This window comes from Rhinolophus ferrumequinum, chromosome 18, assembly GCF_004115265.2.
Source record: "Rhinolophus ferrumequinum isolate MPI-CBG mRhiFer1 chromosome 18, mRhiFer1_v1.p, whole genome shotgun sequence".
NCBI lineage: Eukaryota > Metazoa > Chordata > Mammalia > Chiroptera > Rhinolophidae > Rhinolophus > Rhinolophus ferrumequinum.
Genome location: NC_046301.1, coordinates 58,232,166 through 58,257,048, shown reverse-complemented (window position 1 = coordinate 58,257,048; position 24,883 = coordinate 58,232,166). Strand labels below are relative to the sequence as shown.

General features: G+C 50.6%; 1 protein-coding gene across 11 annotated transcripts in view; it reads right to left on the bottom strand.

The window, feature by feature from the left end:
• RANBP3 (RAN binding protein 3) overlaps positions 1-23,196 on the bottom strand; it is a 51,339-nt gene extending 28,143 nt beyond the window's left edge. For 5 of the 11 annotated variants that reach the window (XM_033135245.1, XM_033135246.1, XM_033135248.1 and 2 more), the window contains exons 1-2: positions 23,051-23,195; positions 5,138-5,193 (exon numbers count right to left, since the gene is read on the bottom strand). In XM_033135245.1, the coding sequence (XP_032991136.1) occupies positions 5,138-5,193; positions 23,051-23,072 (78 nt within the window). In that variant the 5' untranslated portion in view covers positions 23,073-23,195. Of the gene's footprint in view, positions 1-5,137; positions 5,194-23,050 lie in introns of all 11 variants that reach the window. The other 6 variants (XM_033135247.1, XM_033135250.1, XM_033135251.1 and 3 more) reach the window with 3 other exon arrangements.
• Positions 23,197-24,883: the final 1,687 nt, after the last annotated feature.

Sequence of the window (24,883 nt, the reverse complement as noted above, 5' to 3'; positions counted from 1 at the left end):
TGGGAGTTCACCTGGAGGAGGTAGCCCCTTGGCCTGGATTCCCCCAGGCTTACCCCAAAGACCTCGGGCAAGGGCTTATTTGGAAAATAGCCAGGGTAAGAAAAAGCCGGCTCCGGAGGTCTTCATTCTCAAAAGTAAGACACCCCCGCCATTCCTTGAGGTGGTTCTTGGGCTTCTTGGGGGGTGGGGTGGAGGGGGAGTTTCCGTGGGCTGAGAGCTCTGTGCTCTAGACTCTTTTCTTGAGAAATGGGTTATAAGGCTGGTGTCTTGGAACAGACGGGCTCAGGTCCCCAAACCTCCCGCTTGGCGTCATCTATAACACAGAGCCATTTCTCTCAGTTTGTGAACTAAATGACCATGGGGCTGCATTTCTTCTGATTGTGAAGTGACTGAGACCTTTTTAGATAAGGGGTGGGGCCTATTTTTTAAACATGTGAGCCTGTCGGACGAAAGGAACTATATAAGGAAGATCTGAGAGAACTTGCAAACATTCTCAGGAAAGCAATAGTAACACAACGTTAACTCATCTGTACATCTAAAGAGTCACCGAAATCGACTCTTCCTATAGAGGGCAGATCGGCAGACACAAAGGCCTTCTTTTCCAGGCTGTTCCTCAAACCTGTGCGGGGCACTGAGGTCAGTCTGCACCCGTCTGCTGCTACTTTATGGCGAGAGATTTAACACCCAACGAGAGAGAGTGAAACCCAAAGCTCTGCGGGAAACTGCCTACCTCTCTAATTGGAACCACTTGGATTTTTTTTTCAAAGCCCTGCTTTTAGAACATAAATGTTCAAATGCCCTCATAACATGGCAGACTCAAGATGAAGCCTAAATCAGAGGACCAAAAAAGAAATACAAGAGCTATTCCAGTATTTTTTACTTGGGTCCGAGTGTTTCTGCTGGACAAGAAAAAGAAAAGTAAGCTCTAAAGAACCAAGATAGGGCCTGTAATTTTTCAACATGTTTGCTAAAACCAGACATCAAGAATTTCGGCAGCCTCTGACATCCTAAAATATATGTGACTGACCAAAACAAATAAACAAACAAACAAAAATGTGCGTACAGGATACACTTGTTACACTAATAAGCTTTAAGGTCTAAACATACTCTACAGTGTTTTCAGCGACACCTGACTTTCTGCTCATCAGTATTTCTGTAACCGCTTTCTGTCTTTTCACCCAATGGGCATTATTATCCTGCCGGTGCAACCTCAAAGCCATCCCCCTTCATGTTAACAAACGTCTGGAAGATAAACTGACTGCAAGAAAGTCATCACAAACAATAAGACACCTGCATGGGCGGCCGGATGTATCAGTTGGTCAGAGCGTGAGCTCTTAACAACAGGGTTGCTGGTTCAATTCCCACATGGGATGGTGGGCTGCGCCCCCTGCAACTAAAATTGAAAACGGCGACGGGACTTGGAGCTGAGCTGCACCTTCCACAACTAGACTGGAGCACAACGACTTGACTTGGAGCTGATGGGCCCTGGAAAAACACCGTTCCCCAGTGTTCCCAAATTAAAAAAAAAAAAAAAATGGCTCTCTAGACCTAAATGTGTTTGTTAAAAAAAAAAAAAGACACCTACAGAAGGAGATTCAAATTCTCTTCACATTAAAGAGAAAAATAAAAAACAACCCTATCTCCATTCAAGCCAGTTAATAAAAAAAGGTTTCGTTTTTTGCCTCTAAAACAAATGCATGTAGTAAACGTCAGAATTTCATGAAGAGCGCCACCTTGAGGAAGCCTGGGACATGGGCGGAAGTAAAGACAATTCTGAGCTGTCTGTCAGTCTAGGCATTAGGACCAGAACTCAGACTGTCCGAAGTTTTCTCTGACACGAGATGAGAGGAGGATTTGAGAACTCATCCTGAGACTAGGTGACACCACAGGCTGTCACGTGGCTGGCCACGACCACCAATTTGTAGTTAGTTTGCTGAAAAAGAACGGCTGGTCAATGGGACTGACAGAAAATGCCACGTGGCGAAGCTTAATTTGTTTTCCTTTTGTTTTTAGATCTTTTATGTCAATCGTGATTCAGTAATAACAGCTGGGCCTGTTGTGCACTCTCCCTTGAAGAGGGGACACGGGCTCTCTGAAGTACCTCTCACTGGGTGTTTTACTGACAATGAAGTTAATGGTCCGACAGTGACAATGGGACTTCTTGATCTTTGTGGATTAAGAAGTGCCTCAAAATATAGCTGTAAGGGACATTTTGGTGACAATTAGGACAATTAAATATGGACTATATATTGGAGGAGATTTCTGAATTAATGATCATTTTCTTAAGGGTGACAATGGCAGTGGGGCCATGGAGTGGGACGGCCCTATTCCTAGGAGACAGCCGCGGGCGTATTTAGAGAACCATCCGATGGGTGCCACTTATAGTCGAGTGCTTCCAGCATGTAAGACAAAAACGGTAACAGTGAAGTCAGGTGAAGGACACCCGAGGGTCCGCACTACCATTTTCCTAACTTTTCTGAGGACTTGAAATTTTCCAAATAAAAAGCTGAAAAGAAAAAGGAGGGAAAAAAGTTCACTCAGAATAAGAAACGACAGCAGCCCGAACAGTCATTTCCCAATTCTGCTTCTGCAGCGTGAGGAGACAATGAAACTGGCAGGGTCTCAAACTTGCACTTTTGTCAGAAGTACTGGGGCTGCTTCCTGAGGGTCTGCTCTCCCGTCCTCGTGGAGATGAGAAGCCACGGGAAACCAGGCAGTGGTCTGGGTTACTGTTTACTTCCCGCCTCACTCTGGAACTGTCATAAGCAACAGAGAAAGATTCCGTGTCCATTTGGCCACTGTCCCCCGGCAGCGCAGAAAGCGGCGCTAAAGGACAGTTGCCGAGACTCCTTTGGCTTCTGCTGTTCAGCACGCAGGTTTCCCGTCCCCTTTGTGATCCTGTGGCAGAAGTAGAGAGCTGCACTCTGGAAAGCTGGAGAGCAGTTATTTGTAGCAGCCCTTTTCGAGTTGGCTCCGACTCAGTGCTGTGATAAGAACGACACTCGCACATCTGTAAGACGATCAGGACCGTCTTCAAGCCGCTCTTTTGGTTCAATGTCACCTGCTTACGTAATGTGCATGGACTTTCTAAAGGTCATACACGAAAGTCAGCCTTTGAATTACAAACCAACAGAACTGTGAAAACAGTACTCAAATAGGAAATAGTAATTTTAAAAGCATTTTCAAATCAGCCGAGCAAATATTACATTTTAGTTTTTCATCCAGCTGGTTGTCTGAAAGTCTTTAGGTTTAACGAATCATTAATGCCTATTACTCATTTGAAATCTGGGGTTGGCAAACTTTTTGTGTAAAGGGCCAACTACTAAGTATTTCTGACTTTGAAGGTCATATGGTCTTGGTCCACATGACCTGCAAAAAAAAAAAAAATTACTTCATTTCACTCTGCTGTTACAACCTGAACGCAGCCTCAGCTACTGTGAAGGAGAGGGGCGTGGCTGTGTGCCAATAAAACTTTATTTACAAGAACAGGCAATGGTGGCGGGTCTTAGTTTGCTGACACCTGTTTTAAACTAATAGTGGTTCAAAAGATGATGATGATACAACTAAAAAATCTAATTGAACGGAAAACCTGAGAAGAAACTTTGACATCTACAAGAGAAGTCGAATACATCCATTTCTAACAACTCGAGGCGCTGCATAGCCCTTCAGTGACTGGCCCTCCACAGGAGGGCGGACACTGGGCTGCATGTATGTGTCAGGACCTCAGGTAGAGGAGATGGCAGAGGCTGATGTACCTTGAAAATACCACCTGGAAATCCAAAACAAAATGGGAAGAGTTTCCTCAGGCTTTGTGTTTCTTTCTTCAGCAAAGAATTAACAACGGGAAAGTTTAATGTGAGAACAAGCCTGGTAGATAAGCCCCTGCCAGCACAGCAGGCTCCCTGCGAGGGGGCTGGGGGTCGGAGTTGGGGCAGCTCCTTCTCCCTCCCGCCCCCCTTCACACGCACGCACGCTCCTCCTGGCAGAGTACTTGAATGTTGCCCAAGAAAACTGGGCCGCACAGACAGAAAAGTCTGGCCTCTCTTCTCAGGCCAAGGGATGGAATCTACAAGCAGGAGCTGGGCTGCCAGCATCCCAAATCACCAGACCAACAGCCGCCAACCTTGGAGCTGGCCACCCTGCACCCGGCCACCCTGCTGGGGACCGGGATCCAACAGACAACCTCACCTGTGGACCTTGAGCCCTGAGCCGCTTCTCAAATGCTGTTCTCATCAACCAGACTGCAAACAGATTTTGGAATACACCAAGTCCAGCGCAGCATGTGGTCACTCTGAAGCCTTGTGCGGGCACGAAATGACACCTGCTGTCCTGGGGCATGGGTGGCGAGCACCTATCCTTTTTTTTTTAAATTTATTTTTTGACAAATAGAGGGAGTCCTCACACAAGCTTGGGAGACATCGTCACAGAACACCAACTAACTCTGGACACAGCCCCAAGCTTCCACACTGTTTTGTCAGGGAGGGATACAAATATAAAACCGGTGACTTCAAGAAAAACAACACGCGGCATCAGAATGCTACTATGGCACAGATCAGGCTCGTCTATGAAGGCGTGCCTATGAAGTAGGCAAGGTATTGCCAACAACCGTGCCCGAGACATTTAAAATCCAAGAGAGGGAAGCAACCCAACAAAGATGGATGGTAAATATACAACGCAAGCCAACTAATAATTATTCTACACATTTATGCCAAGTTGGTTAGGGCCAAAAAATCCCCATAAAATCTTTAATTAAAGGTCCTGTTTTTCCCTTTTAATCACCATTACTCTCTCCTCTCTCTACCCACCTTTTCTTTCCCTCCTGTCCCTCCTCCTTCCTTCTACCTTTTTTCTCTAACTCTTCTCTCCTACTAGTTTTCCTAATGTCCAGTAGTATTTCTAAACTGAATCATTAGAAATTAGAAGGAAGCTTCCCACCATCAGTTTTTAAAGCTGGGTGTCTGAGGCCTTTCCACACACCCAACTTAATCTCGCGCCGTGGTCACCTAAAGCCACTGGACCTTTTTTCTCTAAGCTCAATGTGAAGGCTTAAAGGGCAGAAGCATCCTTGGCCATGTGACCTGGGAGAGAGACCTCTTGGAGAAAACAAACGTGAAGAGAGAACACGCCGGCCCCTTACCTTTTGTCCTTTATCCTTCTGAAACACAAAGACGGGAGGAGCAATGGCAGGCTTTTCTGCAAAAAGAAAAATTGGTGTTTTTGCCCCCAACACTATATTCATATAGTAAACAAAACTACATTTGTTTGTAAAAAGTTAAAAACAATATGAAACTAGTAACTCCAAAGAAACATCAAATTACTTAGAAAACAGTTGCATGACGTGGGCGCGTGGAGTGTTCAGTTTGTGACAACGCGCCACTTAACGGGAGGATACGTGTGCATGTTACACACCAACACAAAGGCTTCGAGACTCACTTCGAACAGGCCGTGTCACTGACCAAGGGCCGTGGCGAGGAACGCGGCGGGCTGCAGGCTGTCCAAGGGGGCTGCTGTTCAGCGTCACCAATGGTGGCTTTGTAGAAACTTGGCACAGAGCAGTCAGACCTTAACGTGGCATCTCCCCAATTTCAAATGGTGAAGCCCAGTTTCGGTTTTCCGTTTTTCTCAAATGTGCAAGCCAGCTGAGGCCAGGGGGCAACCAGGCGGCAGCCTCTGCCCACACAGCCCTTCGGAGAGCTTACCCCGGCCGAGTCGGCCCCCGCTCCCCTGGGCCTCTAAGTGAGCACCAGTTACTGCAAAAACAATTTATGGGGCTGCAAGTCTGACAGTCCATCTTGCATGGCTGCTGCTGAAGAAAGAAACCCTTTGGGGTGTCCTGTTACGTGATGGGACCAGGCGATGCTGCCTGTCGTTCTCAGGCAACACCACTTGTCTCCTATCCAGGGGTAGCCCAGGATAGGAGATTCTGGATGAGGACCACTTTAACCCCCAGGGGAGCCCCTCATTGCCTCGGGCCTGGGCACAGTGGCTCTCGGTGCACTCAGGGACCCTGTGGGGTGTGCCCAAGATCTCCTTCAGCATTCAGGGGAAGAGTGGACGGGAAGCCAGTGGAGTCGTGAACTTGGGGAGCCCCGAGTCGTGGAAGGCTGAGGTTAACCAGGAACCTGCACACACACACACAGCATCGCCCCAGCAGGACGCGCGGTTCATGTGGGGAGCTGCTCAGTGTCTGGTCTGGTGTGTCAGGGAAACGTCCTTGAGAAGAGGTGGCTGTGCTGAAGTCTCAAGGACAAGAGCCCGGCAGGGACAGTGGCAGGTGTGAAGGCATGCAGCCCAACGGCAGACGGTGGCCATGCTGAGGATTTGGGGAGTGTTTTGTACAAGGAGTGGGGGAAGCACGGAGGTTGGTTTAAGTGTAAAGAGAGACCAGTTTGGGGAAGAGGGGGCCATGGGCAGACTAGCTAGGAGGCCACAGCGATTACCCACAATACAGATGGGGTGAGGACAAATTTTGAGATGGAAAAGGGACAAGACTGAGATGATCAAATGACCCTATCCTACTCCACCTCCCAAAACTCCTGCTCCTTGGAGAAGCGGGACAGATGCCGGTCTTGGCTTGGGGCAACGGCCCCTGGTGGTGACCATTCCCTCCGCTGTGCTCAGTGAGGCCACACCACACCCGATTCAGTCACCTCAATGGTCCTCAGCACATACAGTAAACACAGGTGAACGACATGTGTGAGACCAAAGCGCTAAAGGAAGAAGGGGGAAAGGTTGCCAGTGAGGCTTCTGTGCGTCCCTAAGCAGCTATCTCCCTGCACAGTGTGTAACTGCTGCCCGACAAACCATGACGAATGAATGAACGAACGAATGAACTAACGAATGTGCCTATGCCAGGCAATACATGACAGCCAAGGAACGCTGCATGGACTTGGGACGGTAGCAGTTTATCCACACCGTATCTACCACGGGGAAGCCCAGAGACCTTCTCACGCTGCCTTTACCCCACAAGCCCCGCAGCAGGGGCCGAAGGTCTGGGCCTCAGCCTCACTTCTGCGTTCGACTCCTGGCCAGCTGCACACAGGAAGGAGCCAGGGTTTTGGCAAGCCCAGCCCCCACCCAGCCCGCCTATTTTCTTTAGAGAACCATCCCTCCCCCACCTCACATTTCAAATGGAGCCCAGCCCTGGCTCCAGACCCAAGGAGGAGAGTCCTGCGTGGGAATACTGTGGCACGTGAATGAGGCCAGGCCACGGGCTGTGAATGCGACGTGGGTCCAGGACTTTTGTGGGAGCTACTGGGGAAGAGGAACTCTCTCTGCTGGGGTGGCTGAGCTGGTGGGAGGTAACCTGGGGCTGCCAGCAACCATGTGTCATCACAAGGGACCTTGGACTGGCTGGAGACAGAAGAGGAAATGGAATCCTACAGACACAGCTGGAGGCCCTGGGTCCCTAGGCCCAAGGCTAACCCCATCCCCACGACTTTTGAGAAAGTCATCAGATACTGACTTTTGCTTAAGGCACTGAGCTGGATTTACGCCCCTTGTCTCTAAGCCTCCAGCCTGAGAGGGGGAGACTTCATTAAACACACACTCTGCTCCCTAGAAGAAACCTTGGACGGGCCTCCCAGGGACGCGGAGATGCTTTTTTCTCTTCACCACTTGATACACTATGTATTTATGGGTTTATGGTCTTTCTCCCCTACTAAGATGTCAACTCCAGGAGATGGGAGACTGCCTAGTTTCCCTCTCTGCCCTGTAGGCTGAGAACAGTACTTGGCACCCTGCAGGGACTCAACCAATATTTGATGGAGGGATGAGCAAGGGGAAGGGGCACTGGAGAAAATGACTGCCAGGCTAGTAAGGAAGGACTAAATGGACTGAGAACCATTTGGATGGGAGAGAAAGAGCTTCCTGATCTGCAGGCACACAAGAGGGGCTGCATCTGTGGGAGGCCTGGCTGCCCGTGGGCGCCTGGGACAGAACAGGACCACATGGCATGAGTGGGGAGAGGTCCCATCTGAGGAAGAAACAATTCTGCAGTACAAGTGGGCACGTTGCTCAGCTTGGGGGCAGAGGGAGGCTACAGAGGGGACATGGCGGTCTGGATTCTGGAAGCAGCCACCCAAAGAACAGGAACACCGGGTGAGATGCAAGCAGATCCAACCTTACTAACTCCTGCCTCCTGCCCCCTCCGCCCCCCGACACAGTTCACACCTGCCTTCATTCTCTGCACAGCAGCCAGAACACTGGTGCGGAACGCACGCTTAAAACTCGGCAATGCTCTCCCAGACTAGGGGTGCAGCTCCTTCACCAGATAGGCCACCGCTGCCTGACCAGTACTGTGTCTCTGTCCCCTGCACACCCATGCTTCTGTCACTCTCCTGGACTTCTGCCTGGTTCAGTCCCTCTGCCTAGAACACATTCTCACCTCATCTTTTATGGTCAACACTAACTCATGTATTGACCGTCTCCTTCAGGAAGCCCCCAAAGCATGCTCTGGCTTATATCCTGCATGGGTCACATGGAGGCCACCTGTCAGGGAGGCGGGGGGCCCACAGATAGGGCATCGAAAACAGCTCTGGGCCCCAGCCTGTTTGTCACCCGGTGCGTCCCACCTAAGAATCATTCAGTAAATGTTTGAACTAAACTCCTCTGGGCTTTTTTTATTTTTAGGTATTTATTTAATTTCAGGTACTCTCTGTACTTATTCACATGTGTAACACCAGCTGTTACGTAATCACATAAATATTTATTAGGCCCTTGTTCTGTGCAAGGCATCACGAGAAAAATGGGACCAGGAAGCCAGGGGACAGAAAACCTTAGGGTAACACATCTGGTTAGAAGGGAGGGATGCGTCTGTATGCAGCTCGTAATGGGGTTGTTTATCTGCTCGCCGACAGCGTCCACCCCTGGAATATAAGCTCCGGGCGAGGCCTCTGTTGTGTTCACCTCTATCTTTAGAGCCAACCTGAAACACGGCTCAACAAGCAGTTACAGAGGGAATGAAAGGCCTTCCATCGCCAGGGCGCTGACTGAGGAGGCAAGGGCTCTGGCCGACCACCTCGGGTCCCACTGGGACCCCCGCTGCGTGCCATAACAAACCCAGCCACTACACTAAAATGCAACAATGACCTGCAGTCAGCGCTCCACCAAAACCACAAAGCACCAGAGTTACACACAATTCATTTCCACTCAGCTCCAGTCAGGCCAGAAGTCCATAAATTGCAAATTAGTGTCCGTATTACAAAATGACAACACGTACCCCCTTCCAAGTAGGATGGGCCTGCATTTACTAGAGTGGCCACAGATGGTTTTTTTAACCATTTCCCACCACCAAACTGTTTCTGGTTGTCACTGAAGAACAGCGTTTGCTCAGCTAACTGAAACCCAAGTTTGGGGAACGAACATGGGATGGAAGCAAGGAGGCTCCTGTGTGAACTGCTTGACGTCCAGCCCAGTCTTCCTTTCACAAAGAGGGGAAAACCATCACCCGAAATTTCTAAAAATCCAGGCCACCACAAAGACCTACAATATTACAACGTTAATCAAATGTAGACTATTCGATCCAGGTTCTGCCAACCAGTGTTTTTTTGTTTTCTGGTTCTATGCAATGCTTCCTGATCAAATCAGTTTGTAAAAAACCAGCCAGCCTGGAGCATTGGCTCACACTTCAGCATAGGAAGGGTTAAGGAAACCAACAGCATAGTAACCTGTCTCACCAACTGTTCCCCCAATTTATCTGACCAGAGAGCCCCGTTTTCAGAACACCCGAGCCGAGGCCTGAGAACTGTGTTCTGTGGGCGACTGTGGCCCACACTGGTGTGAGGCAGGTGGGATTCAGAGCCCCTAAGTTGCCTCCCACACGGCCCCACCTACGGGGGGACACATCAGGTGCTTTGGTCTCACTGCAGCTTCCCAAGGTGCCACGTTCAAGCCGGCTACTGCACGATCCGAGCCCTCCCCACACCCTCCCCCACGGGCTTCTCTTCAGCTCCTGCGCTCCGGACAGCACCCAGCCTGAGCCCAGCTATGATCCCAAATAAGGACCCAAAGTCCCAGCCTCCTGACCCCCAGGCAAAGTGTGTGTTGGGGGCAGGGAGGAGGGGCGCTGGCCAGAAGCTGAAAGGAGTGAGCCACTGATGACATCCCGGCCCAGAGCGCAGCCCCCACCCCATACCCTGCAGCTCGCCTCCAACTAACTGAGGTTCAGATGCAAAACAGGACTGGACGGCCCAGCTGTGATGCCGAGGGCAGGGCCTGTGTCCAGGATCTGGTCTTTGCAGCCCCAGTGACAGCACGGACAGGTAAGCCTGAGCACGGAAAGCTGCAGATTCCACACCTCTGCCAGATGTCTGGGTACCCCCCCACTGCACACACACCCGATCCCCCTTGCGGGCCCAGCTCCCAGAGGCATTGCTGACATGGCCATGACTGGCAGGGTGCCCTGCCCAGCCAGCTGAGCCTGGGACCCACTCCCCAGCTGCACCTCTTGCTACCTGGACAGATTCAATCATAACATTCATTCAGCAACTACAACTGTCAGCAATTCCACACACCAAGTGCCCACTGTGCACCAGGCACCATACCGGCTTCTAGGGTGTGGGGGTGACACGGAGAGACATGTCCCCTGCCTGCCAGGGCAGGACCTCAGTCTTGAGTTGAACATTACAGCACAGGGGAGGCACAGAGGGACCCAGTGTGGAGCTGGGCACTCAGCCTGGGAGCCTGTGGAAAAGGAGGGAACTGGGGAGTTTCTTGGAGAAAGTACCATTTAAGATGAGCAGCATTTAACCAGGTGACCAGGAGCAGGGAGGAGTGAGTCAGCAGACAGCAAGCACTGGAGGAACTCGACACAGCGTCCTCCAGACCCGTGAGGACAGATGGGGGCAGACCACCCCAGCCTCGGGAGACAGAAGTAGAGTGTACCCCTCCCCTCATGTTCACATCTGCATGGTCCAGTGTACCCGTTTCTGGAATGTAAACGCCAAACACACTCAGGCCGTTCCTTTGTTGAGGAAATGAACCAAAGTTGGCACAAAAGAAGGCGGGGGAGCCTGAGATGTAGGCTCCCTCCTGACCCAAGGGGTCGCAGGCCATTTTCCCTGCAGAGAGCGTAGGTCTCTGAGGGGGTCTGGTCTCCAAGGTGACGGTCCCTTTTCCTAAAGCAGAAATTACTGACCTGGGGCGCTGGGTCCAAGAGAAAGTTCACAGTTGGCTTGGGTGCAAGTGTGGGAAGTTCTAAAAGCCCCACCCCGAAGTCATGCCCATAATTTGGTGTACAATGTCTCCGGCAGGTCAAAAGGAGGAGAGTTTTAAATCGCCCTGCGCTTGAGAGAATTAGAACAGTGGGCTTCTAGGTACCACCCCTACCAGGGTTTTATCTGTGTCTTTTCTGCTCAGAGATTGATTAGTGGCAAAACCTTTAAGACAAAATGAGTTATGTGTTTATTTCAGAGGCCACAAGGAAGGGGGATGAAGAGAGGCAACGCCCGAAGCCAGGCTGAGAAGGAGCTAAGAAGGAAGAAGAGTTCCCAGGGAGAAGGTGGCTGAGGAAACAGGCGGAGTCCCTGCTGCAAGCAAGGGAAGGAGAGCAGAGAGCTGCCGGGACCCCACAGCTGGCCCAGGGGTAGAAGAGTGTTTCCCAGCCTCCAAGATAACAGGTCTTGGGATTCCATCTTTAGACTTCTTCCAGTCGCTTCCATGTTATTCACAGCAAGGACATTCCCAAATGGGGTTTCCCCAGCCCCCGGATGGATTCCCACAGCGGCCAGCAGTATTTAGGGGCGAGGCAGGTGCTCAGCGCTTCGTCTGCATCATCTTCCTGAATCTTCCTTCACAGTCACCTCAGGAGGTAGGTCATCCCAACGTCCTTACTTTACAGAACAGGAGATGGAGACTCAAGAGAGGCTGTCTAAGCTGGGGCCAGGTCTCTAAACCAGGTGGGCCTGGCACCTGAGCCATCCATGCACCACAAGTGCAAAAGGAAGAAGTCATGACCCGTTTGCTTCTTCCCGTCTTTTCTGCTCAGGTGGGCCTGGAAGCTAAGGAACAGACACACTTTTCTTTTGAGAAATAACAGCAGCTGTCAGTTACCATTCTAAACATCCGTGGAAGAGTACAAACGAAACTAGAGGGCGAGCAAAAGGTTTTGGGGTGGGCCCGAAGCTTTCAACAAGTCATGTGATCATCTGCCTCGGTCAAGTGTGCACTTAAGCCAATAGCTGATCCTCTGGGTCCTCAAGGAAAAAAATCAAGACACATTCCAAGGCATATACTCAATGCAGAAACACACTGCGCTGTCCTCATTTGTCAAATGTTTAACCACATAATGTATTGCATAACACATTTAGGCTCTAAGCTGAAAACATTCTCTCCACTCCCCCCTTTCACATAAACTTTCCTTCTTCGCGCTGCGGAGGGAGTAATGTACACACACACCAAAGGCAGGCCCTGTCTTGCAGCAAGCTTTGGCACCCCCCTGTGGCTGCCTCCAACCTCTGTCTCTGAGGAGCGCTGTTAAAATAAAATATGCAGACCTAGAAAAACACACAGAGAAGGGAACCTGGACTATCTTTCCTGTTCTGTTTATTCCCCTCCTAAATGAGGACTCAAACACCTGCCAGGAAACATCCCTCTTCTGGAAAGCCACTCGGAATTCCTGTCTAAAATGTCAGCAAGGTACTTGTGTAAAATGAGCTTTAATCCTGGGCTGATGTGTCTTAATCTTCTTATCTGTGTAAAAAATATGGAAAGCATCTTGCCAACACAAATAACAGTATTAAATTGTGGCAACTGCTTTAATCCTGCGACACCACCTCAGCCCTTAAGTCTTTTCTCAGGAATTATTATAAACAGTCCTGTGCTGCAACATAAAGGCGGATTCATCAGTTATGTGTCAACTCTGTTAGCAAACGAATTCTTTGCTGAAGAATGACCCTGATCTCAGTCATGCTGTGGCTAGGTGATGACGCTCTGGGGGCCAGAGTGGGGCACACTCAGTGGCCGCCCAGCCCCGCTAGCGGAGGGTGCCGGGCCCCTGAATGCTTTCTTCGGAACTCGAATACATTTCTCCTCAGCCGACGCTCCGCTGGTCTCACGGACACCACACGGGGCAGTTCTGGGAGACGATGCTCTCTTATCTCATGCACGTTTTTTCCCTGCAATGCTCTTCATCCTGTTATCGTCACCTACTGAAATCCACGACAACTGTCAAGGCTCTCCCCTTACCGCTGGCCCCTGATACTTCTCACAACAGCGAGAGCGAGCAACGCACACTTGACTTGGCGGTGGACACTTCACACACCCCATCCCATTTCATGTCACGCAACTCCCACGGCATACTTGTTACTTATCATCTCTCATCTGCAGATCATGAAACGACACTGAGGGGCCTTGGACAGATGGGTACCTTGCCCAAAGTCACACAGCTGGTAAGGGGGACAGGTGGGGCCCAGAACCCTAAGCCTGACTTTCCGAGCTGGGCGCCTCGTGGCCCCACTTCCTCCGCACCCTCTGCTGTCTCCCTAAGGCCACGCAGCAGTCGGCCTTCCATTGGCCCTGCAGCCAAAGCCCACCCACGCAGACTAAGGCTCTGGGGGAACTCTGTGCCGTGAATCCAAGAGAAACCCCATAAACCTATTCAATAGATCAAACAAAGTCAGTGACTTCATCGAAAACCACTGAGAAATTCGGGGATCCAGCTTTGACAGCATTTTTCTATTCTGCTACTAGAGGGCGCAACTCCAGCATAGCCGAGGTGAAGTAAAAGAGGCTAAAGACTGGAGAAAAGTTCCAGTAAAGGCTACGGATACCCCCTCATGGGAAGGAAATCTAAGGACTACATAACTTTTGCTGAGGCTGCAGACCAAAAGTGATGAAACTCAGGAATGCAGGCCCTGGTTTTTGTGTGCATTTAAATTGGCCTCAACCACTGTGGCTGGGCCCCTGGGCAAGTTAACTCCCTTTCTCCATACACTGTCCTCCTCTGTCCAACAGGGATGGTTTGTCCCAGGCAGTTTTGGGAAGGATTGAATGAAGTGATGCATATAAAGTGGTTGGCACAAAATATGAATTCCACACTGGTGTTATTATTATTATAATTATACGTAGAAGACTGCAAACACTTTGACGCCACCTTAAAGCATGGGTCTTGGATTCAAGGACTGTCCCCAGCCCCTGGGCTTTTGACAGTGATAAATGCCTCGTGTTTGAAGGAGGGTTTGGCCCCTTCCAAGAGCTGCTTGGACGCTGGGACACCTCAACACAATCACTCAGCAGCTCAGCACCCCTCAAGACCTTCTGAGGCCAAGGGATTCACTGGGGCGAGATGTGACGGGGCCAACCAGACAAGCCTTGCTCCCCGCAGCACGATTTACTGAGCACCTACTATGTGCCAGGCACCCTGCTCAGCACTACAGACCAAAGGCCCACGAGGGCACAGCTCTCTAGTGGGAAAAGAAAACAAACAAGTTCCCAGAGGCATGGCAGATAATCAGACAATTCTGGAGATGGGTGCTATAAGGAAGATAAAGCAAGAGGTGGCAGTGACAGGTAGAAGGCTCTGTAGGGAGAGGGCGTAGGTAAGGCCTCTCCAAAGTGACATCTGAACCTCAGACATAAAGGAGTGAGCAGGTAAAGGCCAAATATACTGGGCAGAGGGAACCCCAAATACGAAAGTCCTAAGGACAGAAAGAACCTGGAGGCCAACAGGGCTGAGAGTTTCCACGGGAAAGGTGGGAGGTGAGGCTGGGGCGGGGGTGCCAGGCTGAGGAGTCTAGCCTGCTCCTGTGTAAGCGAGGCCGGGGGAGGAGGACACGGCGGGGAGCGACGCGATCTGATTACATTTCTAACAGACCCACTGGCCGTGGTCCTCGTGTGCTTCTTCCCCTTTGTGTGTGTTAGAAAAGTTCCGGAACAAAATGTTGGTGATTACCATCCAGGGAGAGGCGAGGAGACTGATGTCAGGGAGGCAGGAACAGATGCAAGGGGACCAGGGGGTCTGTCCCAGTGAGAAGTGGCAGTGACAGTGGTGGCTCAGGCGAGGCTTGTGGCCTTGGAGACAGGCCAAAGTGGACGGAGTGGAGGATTTTGGAGACAGAGCCTGCTGGCCCCTCAGGTGTGGGGACCGAGATGACCGTAATGAGGCTGTGAGGGCCCGTCTTGGTCTCAGTGGCAGATGCTGGCAGCTGAAATAACTCTCGCTCCTCTGCCAAGAAGACTCCACAAGCAGGGTGCCCTCTGCTGTGGCACTGACGCTGAGTAACCCAGGCCCTGGACTCAGGGCCCCAGAAGCCACCACTGTGAACGCTGCACAAGTCTTTCTCCTCCGAGCAAAGGGGAGTCTGTTTGCTCGCTCTTGCCACCTGAGAAAGCCAAACTCTCAAGAACTGTTTTTCTTACTCCCATGCTGCTGTGACAGATGCAACACAGGTATTAATTTTGGGTCCAAAATCTTCCAAAATTCTGAGTGGCAAACTCGGCCAAGGCATTTTAAACTTACTGCAGCAGCAAGGTCTGCTTTCTAAACACGTGCATGGAGTACTTACTCCCTTCTCTGCAAGTCCCTATTTTTCTGTGCCACAGTGAGAGCGAATGTAGTGCCCTACATGGGTCAGTTTTCAGGAGGACAAGTGCCCATTAAGTTGACAGTACTGATCCACTGGAAAGGATGACCACGAGCCCTTCGACCCACCGGCTGGCGGTAGGCACACTGGTACCGGCCGACCGTCCCTGCTTACACAGCCTTGGGCTCTAGCCGGCCCCTTCCCTCCACCGCTCATGAAATAAAACAGCCTGGACCTGGAGCACCTCTGAAGGTGCTTTCCAGCTCCGACATTCGGTCAGGACCTCACCTTGGACCTGAAAGGTCAGGGAAACACTGTTCCTCCTTATTAACAGGGATATGAAGGCCACGACGCCTACTTAGCGGCCAAAAGGCCACAATGGAAAAGAAACGTCAGAAGGGTGAGTCTTAAGGTCTAGTTGGCAAACAATTTATTCCTGGATAGTTTTATTTAATCTTATAGCCCAGTAGTTCTCACTAGGGGTGATTCTGTCGCCCCCCCCAGCCCCCCGGGGGCAGTGGACAATGTCTGGAGACATTTCCGGTTATCACCGGGGCAGCAGTTGCTAATGGCATCGAGCAAAGGGAGCCCAGGGCCGCTGACCAACATCCTGTGATGCGCATGACGGTCCTCCAATCACAGAGAATGATCAACCCCAAATGCCAACCGTGCCAGGGTTGAGGAGCCCTGCATTCATTACCTGGAAGAAGACCGAGTCAGAGCAATAACTCGCATCATACACCACAATCAGTTCCCGATGTGCCAGACGGCACAAACCAGGGTGACCCCAGCTTCTCAGTTACCTCCCTTCTCCCCCCTACTCAGTGTGCGTATTTAAATGTGTGCAGGGCTAGGATGTAGTAGATCAGATAATTACAGAACACAGAATCTCTTGGGGGGGGGTCAATGGAATACCCTAAGCCAGGGCGGGGAGTCTCAAATGGGGGTGATTCTGCCCCTGAGGAGACAGCTGACAATACCTGGAGATATTTTTCCTTGTCAAGACGGGGGTAGGTGGGTGCCATGGCGTCATTTGGGTAGAAGTCAGAGAACTGCTAAACACGCCACAATGCCCAGGACAGCCCCCACTAGCCCCCCGTCAGTACTGCTGAGATGGAGAAACGTGGCTACAACCCCAAAGGAGCTTTTTCTCTGCCCCTGCGCGCAATCAGAAGAGGAACAGTCGTCGTGACTGACATGGCCCACACATGCCGCGACCCGTTTTCTCTCATACAATCCTCAGACTTGATCGGCTTCATTCCCGTTCCACAGATGCAGGAACTGAGGTCAAACAAGTAAGTGGCTGAGGCAAGAAACAAACCGAGGACAGTCAATCCAGGCACTTCCTACTGTGCCACCAGTTATCTACCGAAGCCTGTCACTCACTCCCAGTTTAAAATTCCCCTGCAGCCGGACAGACAGGGAAGAAACCCACGTGGGTCTCCCTTCAGGCCCCACTCAGGCCCTTTACACTGGGGCTCCGCTATCGCATGCCAGCAGTTCTCAAACTTGTAAATTATTGAGGATCTCTGCAAGCTTTTGTAAATGTGGGCAATAGCTTCTGATACTTACCACATTAGAAATTAAAACTAAGAAAATGTCGATACTAGTGAACTTATTTAAGTCAGTAAAGGATTACCTAAATAATGTTTTTATGAAAAGTAACTATTTTTGGGAAAAAGAAAAGTGAGAAAAGGGGCATTATTTTACATTCTGACAAACCTGTCTAATGTCTGGCTTAATAGAAGACAGCTAGATTCTCTTATCTGCTTCTCCAGTCCACCTGTCGCTATTATAACCTCCGGAAAAAACTCCATGGCCCATTCACAAGAGAATGAGAGTGAAAAGGGCAAATGATGGTCTTGTATTATTAGGAAAATAGTTTTGAACTCGCAGTCCCCTGGAAAAGGTGGGGACTCCCGGGGACCCTGCGCCACACGCTGCGCTGAGTACTAGTACTCGAGGACACTGACTCCTGCATTAACTGCAGGCTGTCAGCTCTCCGCTGGGGTTCTTTAGTAAAACGTACCCTGAGTGGGAAGAACTACGTCTAGAGGGGTCCAACAGGGTGGAAAATCCAAACACCAACCCAGGTCAGGCGGGCAGGCCCCAAACTCGGCAGGGACTGGGGGTCGGCGGCACACAGTCTACCTTAGGGGTAGCGGCGGCTGCTCAGTCCTGGCAAATCATACTGTGCAGGGATGCAGGCCGGGGCTGGCCCTGGTTTTTCAAGAGAAGTCAGAAACCTGGTTTATTTTTTCCCCCCAGAAACCTCAGAATTCTTAAGTGTTGGCTCCTAATTAAAAACAAAGAAAAACCTAAATGGGCCAAATTAAGCATGTCTGCTCACCCCTGAAGCAACTTGGTAAGTTCTGCCTGTGGTTTTCGACTCTGGCTTCATGTCATAAAACATCTGTGGGGCTTTTTAAAACGACAGACCCGCTGGACCCTGCAACAATCTCTGAGGGTGCGGCCCAGGCATCAGTTTCTAGTTTCCTCCATAACCTCCTTAAATAAGTGTGACGCGCAATCAGGGTAAAGATCCACAGTGAGTGCTGTGCAATAGCACCACGTGCCAAGACAACCAAGTAAACTGCCCACGCGGGGCTGTCCTCTGAGGGCCTGTGCATCTAGTTTGCTACCCAGCAGTACTGCACAGTCACACTAAACAGGACTCCACGGGACCACAGGAAGGTTAATGCCCACAGGTGGCAAAAACAAGTCCCGTTCAAACAAAACAAAGAACTGCTTGCTGCCAACACTGCCACTAGGTCCTGAATAGATAACGACACAAACCCATCTGCCTCCTGACTGCTTCAAAGTACCATGGAGAGCTACCAAAGCTCGGCCAAGCCAATACCAGCCACCTTTGCCATCAACAAGATGAAAACTGAGGAAAGCCAAACCAGCCTTGAAAAATCTCTAGACTAACACTTGGTCAACCTAGATCAGTGGTTCTCAACTGGGGGCAACTGTGCCCCCCTAGGGGACACTGGGCAATGTCTGGAGACGTTTTTGGTTATCATAACTGGGGGAGTGGGGAGGGTGCTATTGGCATATAGTGGGTCAGGGCCAGAGCAGCCCCACAACACAGACTGATCTGGTCCCAAAGGTCTAGTGACAAGGCTCAGAACCCACGGCTAGATGATTATGCAACGAAACGCAAGACGGAAAACTTGGGAGGACTGCCGGCCCAGCCCCCGCTGACCTCCCATTATAAGCTCACCCCAGGGCTAGCTCATTCAGTGGGGGTAGGTTCACCCACACTATTCAGACTCACTTTTTAACAATCTCTGCTGAGCTGAGCACTTAAGCTAAATGTGTCTACAATAGGAAGCCACTGTAGTGAAAATACTACCGTTTACTGTTTATTACCGTGTGTGGACACAGGCGCTAAATAATTTATGTGCATTAATCCATCCCATGCTCACAGCAACCATGAGATAGATGTGATCATCATTATTCCCATTTTACTGGTGAGGAAACTGAGGCTCAAAAGGGCTAAGAATTTGCCTTTTATAAGGCAGAGTCAAAACAAATCCTGTTTATAAGGCAAAGCCTGTGCCCCACCATCGCTTTATACCAGTGGGTCTCAAGTGCTGGTGGTTCTCCTCACTCCCTGTCCCCCTCACTGTGTCCCCAGACATTTCACTGTGTCTGAAGACATTTTTGGCTATTCTGATCGCTGGGGTAGGAGTGCAGGAGACGGTGGGTGCTACTGGCATCTTGTGGGTGGAGTCAGGGACGCCGCTATGCTGCTAAACATCCTGTAAGGCACCAGGCAGCCTCCATGACAGAGAATCATCGGCCCCAGATGTCAACAGGGCTAAAGTTTTTACAATCTCTGATTTCTACCATGCATGTCCATAGGCCAGCAAGGATTCATATGTATGTGGTGCCTTTTAATGCTTTTTAATCTAGAGTCCAAGAATCCCTACAGCTCAAATACACTCTGCTCAAATACATTTTGTTCACTCCCTTCCCATTCTTCTTTACTTTACCAGGGTCAAAATGCTGCCTTCAAATCCTGATGTTGGTCTACAATGCAGAATAACTCCAGAGATAGGATGAGTAATGAGTGTGGGATGTATCAACAGTGACATTTCAAGCAGAAGAGAATATCCAAAAAATTACAAGTGTAAAACACACACACACACACACACACACACACACACACTCTCTCTCTCTCTCTCTCTGTCTCTCTCTCTTCTAGGAGAGAATCATTTCAACTGGATTTTAAAAGTCACGGGCTGCAGGGCTACCCGTGGAAGGGCTGTGGGAGTTGCCATCACCATCCCTGAAGAGATCACCATGGCAATGAGGGCCATCAAGATGCTGTATTGGATACACCACTGGAAATGTTTCTTTGTACGAAAGAACTCCTAACCTTTCCCACTCAAACCAGTGGTTCTCAACCCTGGCTGCATATCAGGGTCACCTGTTCTGCTTTCTAACTGTACAGATGCCCAGGGCCCGCCCAATGCCTCACAGAATCAGGACGGGTGGTTGTGAGGACTGAGCATTTGTGATTTTAAGAAAGCTCCCCAGGAGATCCTAATGTCCAGCCCTGGTGGCCAACCACCGCTTCAGACTCACACAGAGGTGGCAATGGCCCAGAGAAGAGAGGCCGAGGGTGTGAGGATGGACCAGCTTAGGATCCCACTCTGGAAAGACAGAAGCCAAGAGGGCGTCTGGAGCTTAAATAGCAAGAGGGAAAGCACACTGATGGGGCAGTCCCTAAAGCTTCAAAATGCACGGCAAGGAATCTTAGCTTACACAGTGGATAAGAAATTAAACATCCAAGCCAAATCCACAAATGGAGTCAAGAAACGACCAATTAAAGGACGGCAGGGGTATGTGAAGCATAAACAGAGTTGATTTCCTGAGGACAACTATGACAGAACTAGTATCAAAGGCAAAGTACTACCGTGTTTCCCTGAAAATAAGACCGGATCTTATATTACTTTTTGCTCCAAAAGATGCATTAGGGCTTATGTTCAGGGGATGTCATCCTGAAAAATCATGCTAGGGCTTATTTTCCAGTTAGGTCTTATTTTCAGGGAAACACGGTAGGTGAGTGTGGCCTGTATTAGGCAAAAATTTTAAGTACAAAACATTCCATTCTCTATTTTACACTTACTGTTCGACTATGCAATTTACAATTGACAGCTCATGTGTCAACGTATATGCTAGAAATGGTATCCCTGGAAAATAGGAATCTGTAATTTTCCCTTTATGCTCAAAGTATACCTCACAATAAAGGTCCTCACTGATGAATTCATTCATTCATTCATTCATTCATTCATTCATTCATTCATTCGACAAACATCTCTTGGATACTTATTCTGTGCCAGGAACTGTTTAGGTATAAGGGATATCCCATCAGTGATGACAGACAGAAGGTTTTGCCTTCATGGAGCTTGTATTCTAACAGAAGGGTAGCAGTTGAACAAACAAGTAAACTTAGCATGCCAAATGGTGATAAGTGCTGTGGAATAAAATAAAGTAGGATAAAGGGGATAGGGAATGTGGATACAATTTAAAATAGGTGGCCAGAGAAAGTCTCAATAATAAAGTAATATTATTAAATATTAAAAAGTGAAGGAGTGGGCCATGGGGATAAATGTGGTAAAACTGATTCAGGCAGAGGAACCAGCAGGTCCAAAGGCATAAAGGAGGGAGTATAGAGACCACTCAAGAGACAGTGAGAAAGCCAGAGTCAGCGAGAGAGTGGTGGGAAAAGAGGCCAGGGAGGCATGGGGGGGCCACTCTGGTTTTTGGGTTGAGCAATTGACAGATGGGTAAGGGTGGAAGGGAAGCCCAAGGGGCAGCAGTGTTGGTAGTAAGTGGTCACCCTCTGGAAATGTTTTGAAGGAAGAACTGACAAGATTTGCTGTGGTGTGTAAGAGAAAGAGAGGAGTCAAGGGTGACTTCAAGGTGTTGGCCTGATTCAAAGAACGGACTTGCCATTTACTACACTGGGGGAAACACTGTGGAATGGACAGGTTCTGGAGGAAAGACAGGGATTTTGTTTGACAGGCCTATTAGACATCCAAATGGAGATGCTGAATATGATGCTGGATATGCGAGTCTTGAGATCAAGAAATTGAATGGGCCGAAGATGTAAATGTACAGTTATATCATACTGATTCCCATTCGTCCAGTCCCTCTTTGGCCTTTAAATGGATCTTATGAATGGAATGCTCAATCTTCTATGGGCTCCCTTATCTTACAACAGATATGCGCATAAAAGGACATATTTTATGCGCATATCTTTTGTAAGATTAAGGGGGTAGGAGGTTCTGAAGCCAGACCTCATTGATTCACATCCCTGTGCCTTACTGTGTGGCCTGCCTTGGACAAGTAACTTAGTCACTCAGTGTCCTCACCAAGTGCACGGAACTACACTACCTACCTACTTTATGGAGTTTCTGAGGATGAGTATTAACCAAGGTAACATACCGTGATCAAGACTTGAACAATATCTGGTACCATCCCAAATGCTCCACCAGGGTGAGCATTTATCACTATCATTCATGCATTCCTGCAGTTCAGTTTGGAAACCTCAGGATACCCTTGGATAGCTGGGAGCATGGTATAGGGAGGGAATCAGGACCAGGCAGGGAAATAGCGCGCCGGTCGCTGTGCACCTAGAAACGGAGGGAACTAAAAATAGGCCTCGGAAGTCCTGAAGCTACAGCGATACCAACACCACTGTTGATTTAAGCAGACATCGGCTTATGGAGTGCTTTCTATGGGGGATTCCAACTGGAACCTTGTCAAAAACGCTCAGGTGGGATGTCAGCGCTCCGCAGAGGAGGGAATCACACAGTTTCTGTGTGTGTCTCTCTCTGAAAGTGCAGCAAAAAGGGCCAAAGAGAAATCAGGGCTTTCAGCGGCCCACATCCTGCGGCCGGGCCTAAAATGCAAGGAGGCGAGGCGCGACTCTCAGGTCACCACGACGGAACCGGGAGAACTGGGGGCCGAGTTCGGGGTGGGGGGTGAAAACAGACCTGGCGTCCTCTGTTTTGGAGTTGGGCAGGCCCGCGGAGGATGAGAACCCCCAGGACTAGCGGGTGGGCCTGCTCCGCAGCCAGGCCAGGAAAGGGGGAAAGCCCCGGTCCCTGGGAACGAGGGGGCGGGGAGGGAGGGTGGCGTGCAGGGCCCACCACCAGGCCCAGAAGTCTATTTACATCCGAGGCCGAGGCGCTGGCGCCGCGCCTCCCACCCCCTTCAGCCTACGGCCTGGTCCGCAAGGCGGAAGGGCCTCAGAGCCGCGGCCCCAGCGGCCTCCCCGGCTCTCTGGCCGGACTGTGGCAGGGTCGGGGCTGCCGGGAGTGATGGGCCGGGCTGGTGAGCCCGGCCTGGAGGGACGCAATGGGGGGCGGCTGCGAGGCCCGCTGCGCCACTATCCCAGAGAAGATGGGTTCCCAGCACTCTGGGGTGCTCACCCGTCGGACCTGTGGTCCCTGGACCTCCCTCCGCCCGTTCCCTGACCGCCAGCTGGCCCCCGACGGCGCCTCCCCTACCTTCGTTCGCCAGGTCCGCCATTTTACTTCCTTAAGCCCTCCCACAAGGCCCCGCGCCGGCCCGGGCTCGCCTGCTTTCTGCCAGAAACTCCCGCGCGTGCGCACTTCCCTAGCCGACTCCGAGCGAGGCGGGCAGCTCGCGCCTGCGTGCTGAGTCGGGGGCGGAGTCGAGCTCCGGATCGCGGGCTGGCCTGGCCCAGCTGTGAGCACGCGCCTGCGCCCTAACCGTCCCCGCCTCCTTTTCCCGCCGATCGAGGGGGTATGGACAGGGCAGGACGCATGCGCAGTGGCCCTCCCGCGCGTCGCGGGCAATACGGAACGAGCGTTCTGTGAGCGTGCACGGCGGGCACTGGGTCTTGACGCCTCTGCTTTTTGCTTGTTTACCGGGGGATCCCCGTGGTGGGAGAGTGAGCCATCTAGGGTGCTGCGATCGAGGCCTTTTTCTAGGTAAATCCCTGGGTCTGTGGTGGGGGTACTTTCCACACGCGCAACCTGGAGGCCAGAGGGGCAAGCCTGCTGGACAGTTTTGGGGCTCCCTGTCACCCCAGGCTTAAGCTTCCCCTTCTAAGGGGCAAGTACATTGGGCAAATGCTTTCTTGAGGCCACATGGGGGAGGTGGGAGTGGTTGGGGGGGTAGCAGAGGTCAGAGGTTAAACATTACTGACCAAAGGGGTGTGTGTCAGTGGGGGTCGGGGGGCACAGGGAAGGGAGACCCAGCGCAAGGGTCTCTCCCCAGCCACCAGAATGGGAGTTCCAGGATCTCCAGACCCTGACGCTCTGAAGGGAACAACGCCTGCCGCGGAGCAGGGCCTCCAGTTTTTCTGTAAAATGGGCTGATCAATCCCACAGGCGGATGTGAGAATGTTGGACACCCTGGACTCCTTCTTGACTCAACCTGCTATGACTCTCTCAGAACACCCTGTGGACTCTGCCCCATCTCCACAATCCAGCCCAGATCCACCCGTTCACCAGCTGGACTGTCTTCACCCCAGGCCAGACCATCCTCATCTTTCTCCGGGAAGATTGGATGGCTCCCTCTCTCCCTGCTCTCCTTCCTTTCATTCTTCCAGAGGTCCAGTCTCTGTTCCGCACACAGCAGCACGCAGAGGAATCTTTAAAAAATGAAAATTAGATGAAGGGGCACATCTTTCCTTAAGGCCTCCAAGGAGCTTTCTGCTAAGAATCAATCCTAAACCTCTTATCGAGGCTACACAGCCCCCTCGCTGTGCTTTGCCCCCGTGCTTCCCTTTGCTCATTGCGGTTCAGCCACATGGGTCTTTCCATCCTTGGAGCACACCAAAGTCCTTCCAGCCTCGGGATCTTGGCCTTCGTTGATCCCTCTGCTTGGAACTGTGTCCCATGTCTCGTTTAGGTTTGAATCCCCGTTCCACGCCTCCTCCAGAGTGATCTAAACCAGGAGGTCCTAGAGCTTATGGGACACATCTGGCTTGTGAACGAAGAATGGTATTTTTAATTGTTGGAAAAGAAAGAAGAGTAATATCTCATAACATGTGAAAATCGCATGAAATTTAAATTGCAGTGTCCATAAAGTTTTATTTGAAAACAGCCATACTTAATTTATGTATTATGTGTGGCCGATTCCAGCGACGACAGCAAAGCTAAGTCCTTTGAATAGACTCTGTCTGGCCAACAAAACTTAAAATTTTATTGTCTGGCTCTTTATAGAAGTTTGCCAACCTCTAATCTAGGACACATGTATCTACATTGTTGTCCTGTAGAGATCTGTACAATCAGTGGGGGGGTGGTAAGTGTTAAACAACTGCTCTGAGGGAGAATGTGTGTGCAGTATGTATGTATGTATGTATGTCTCTG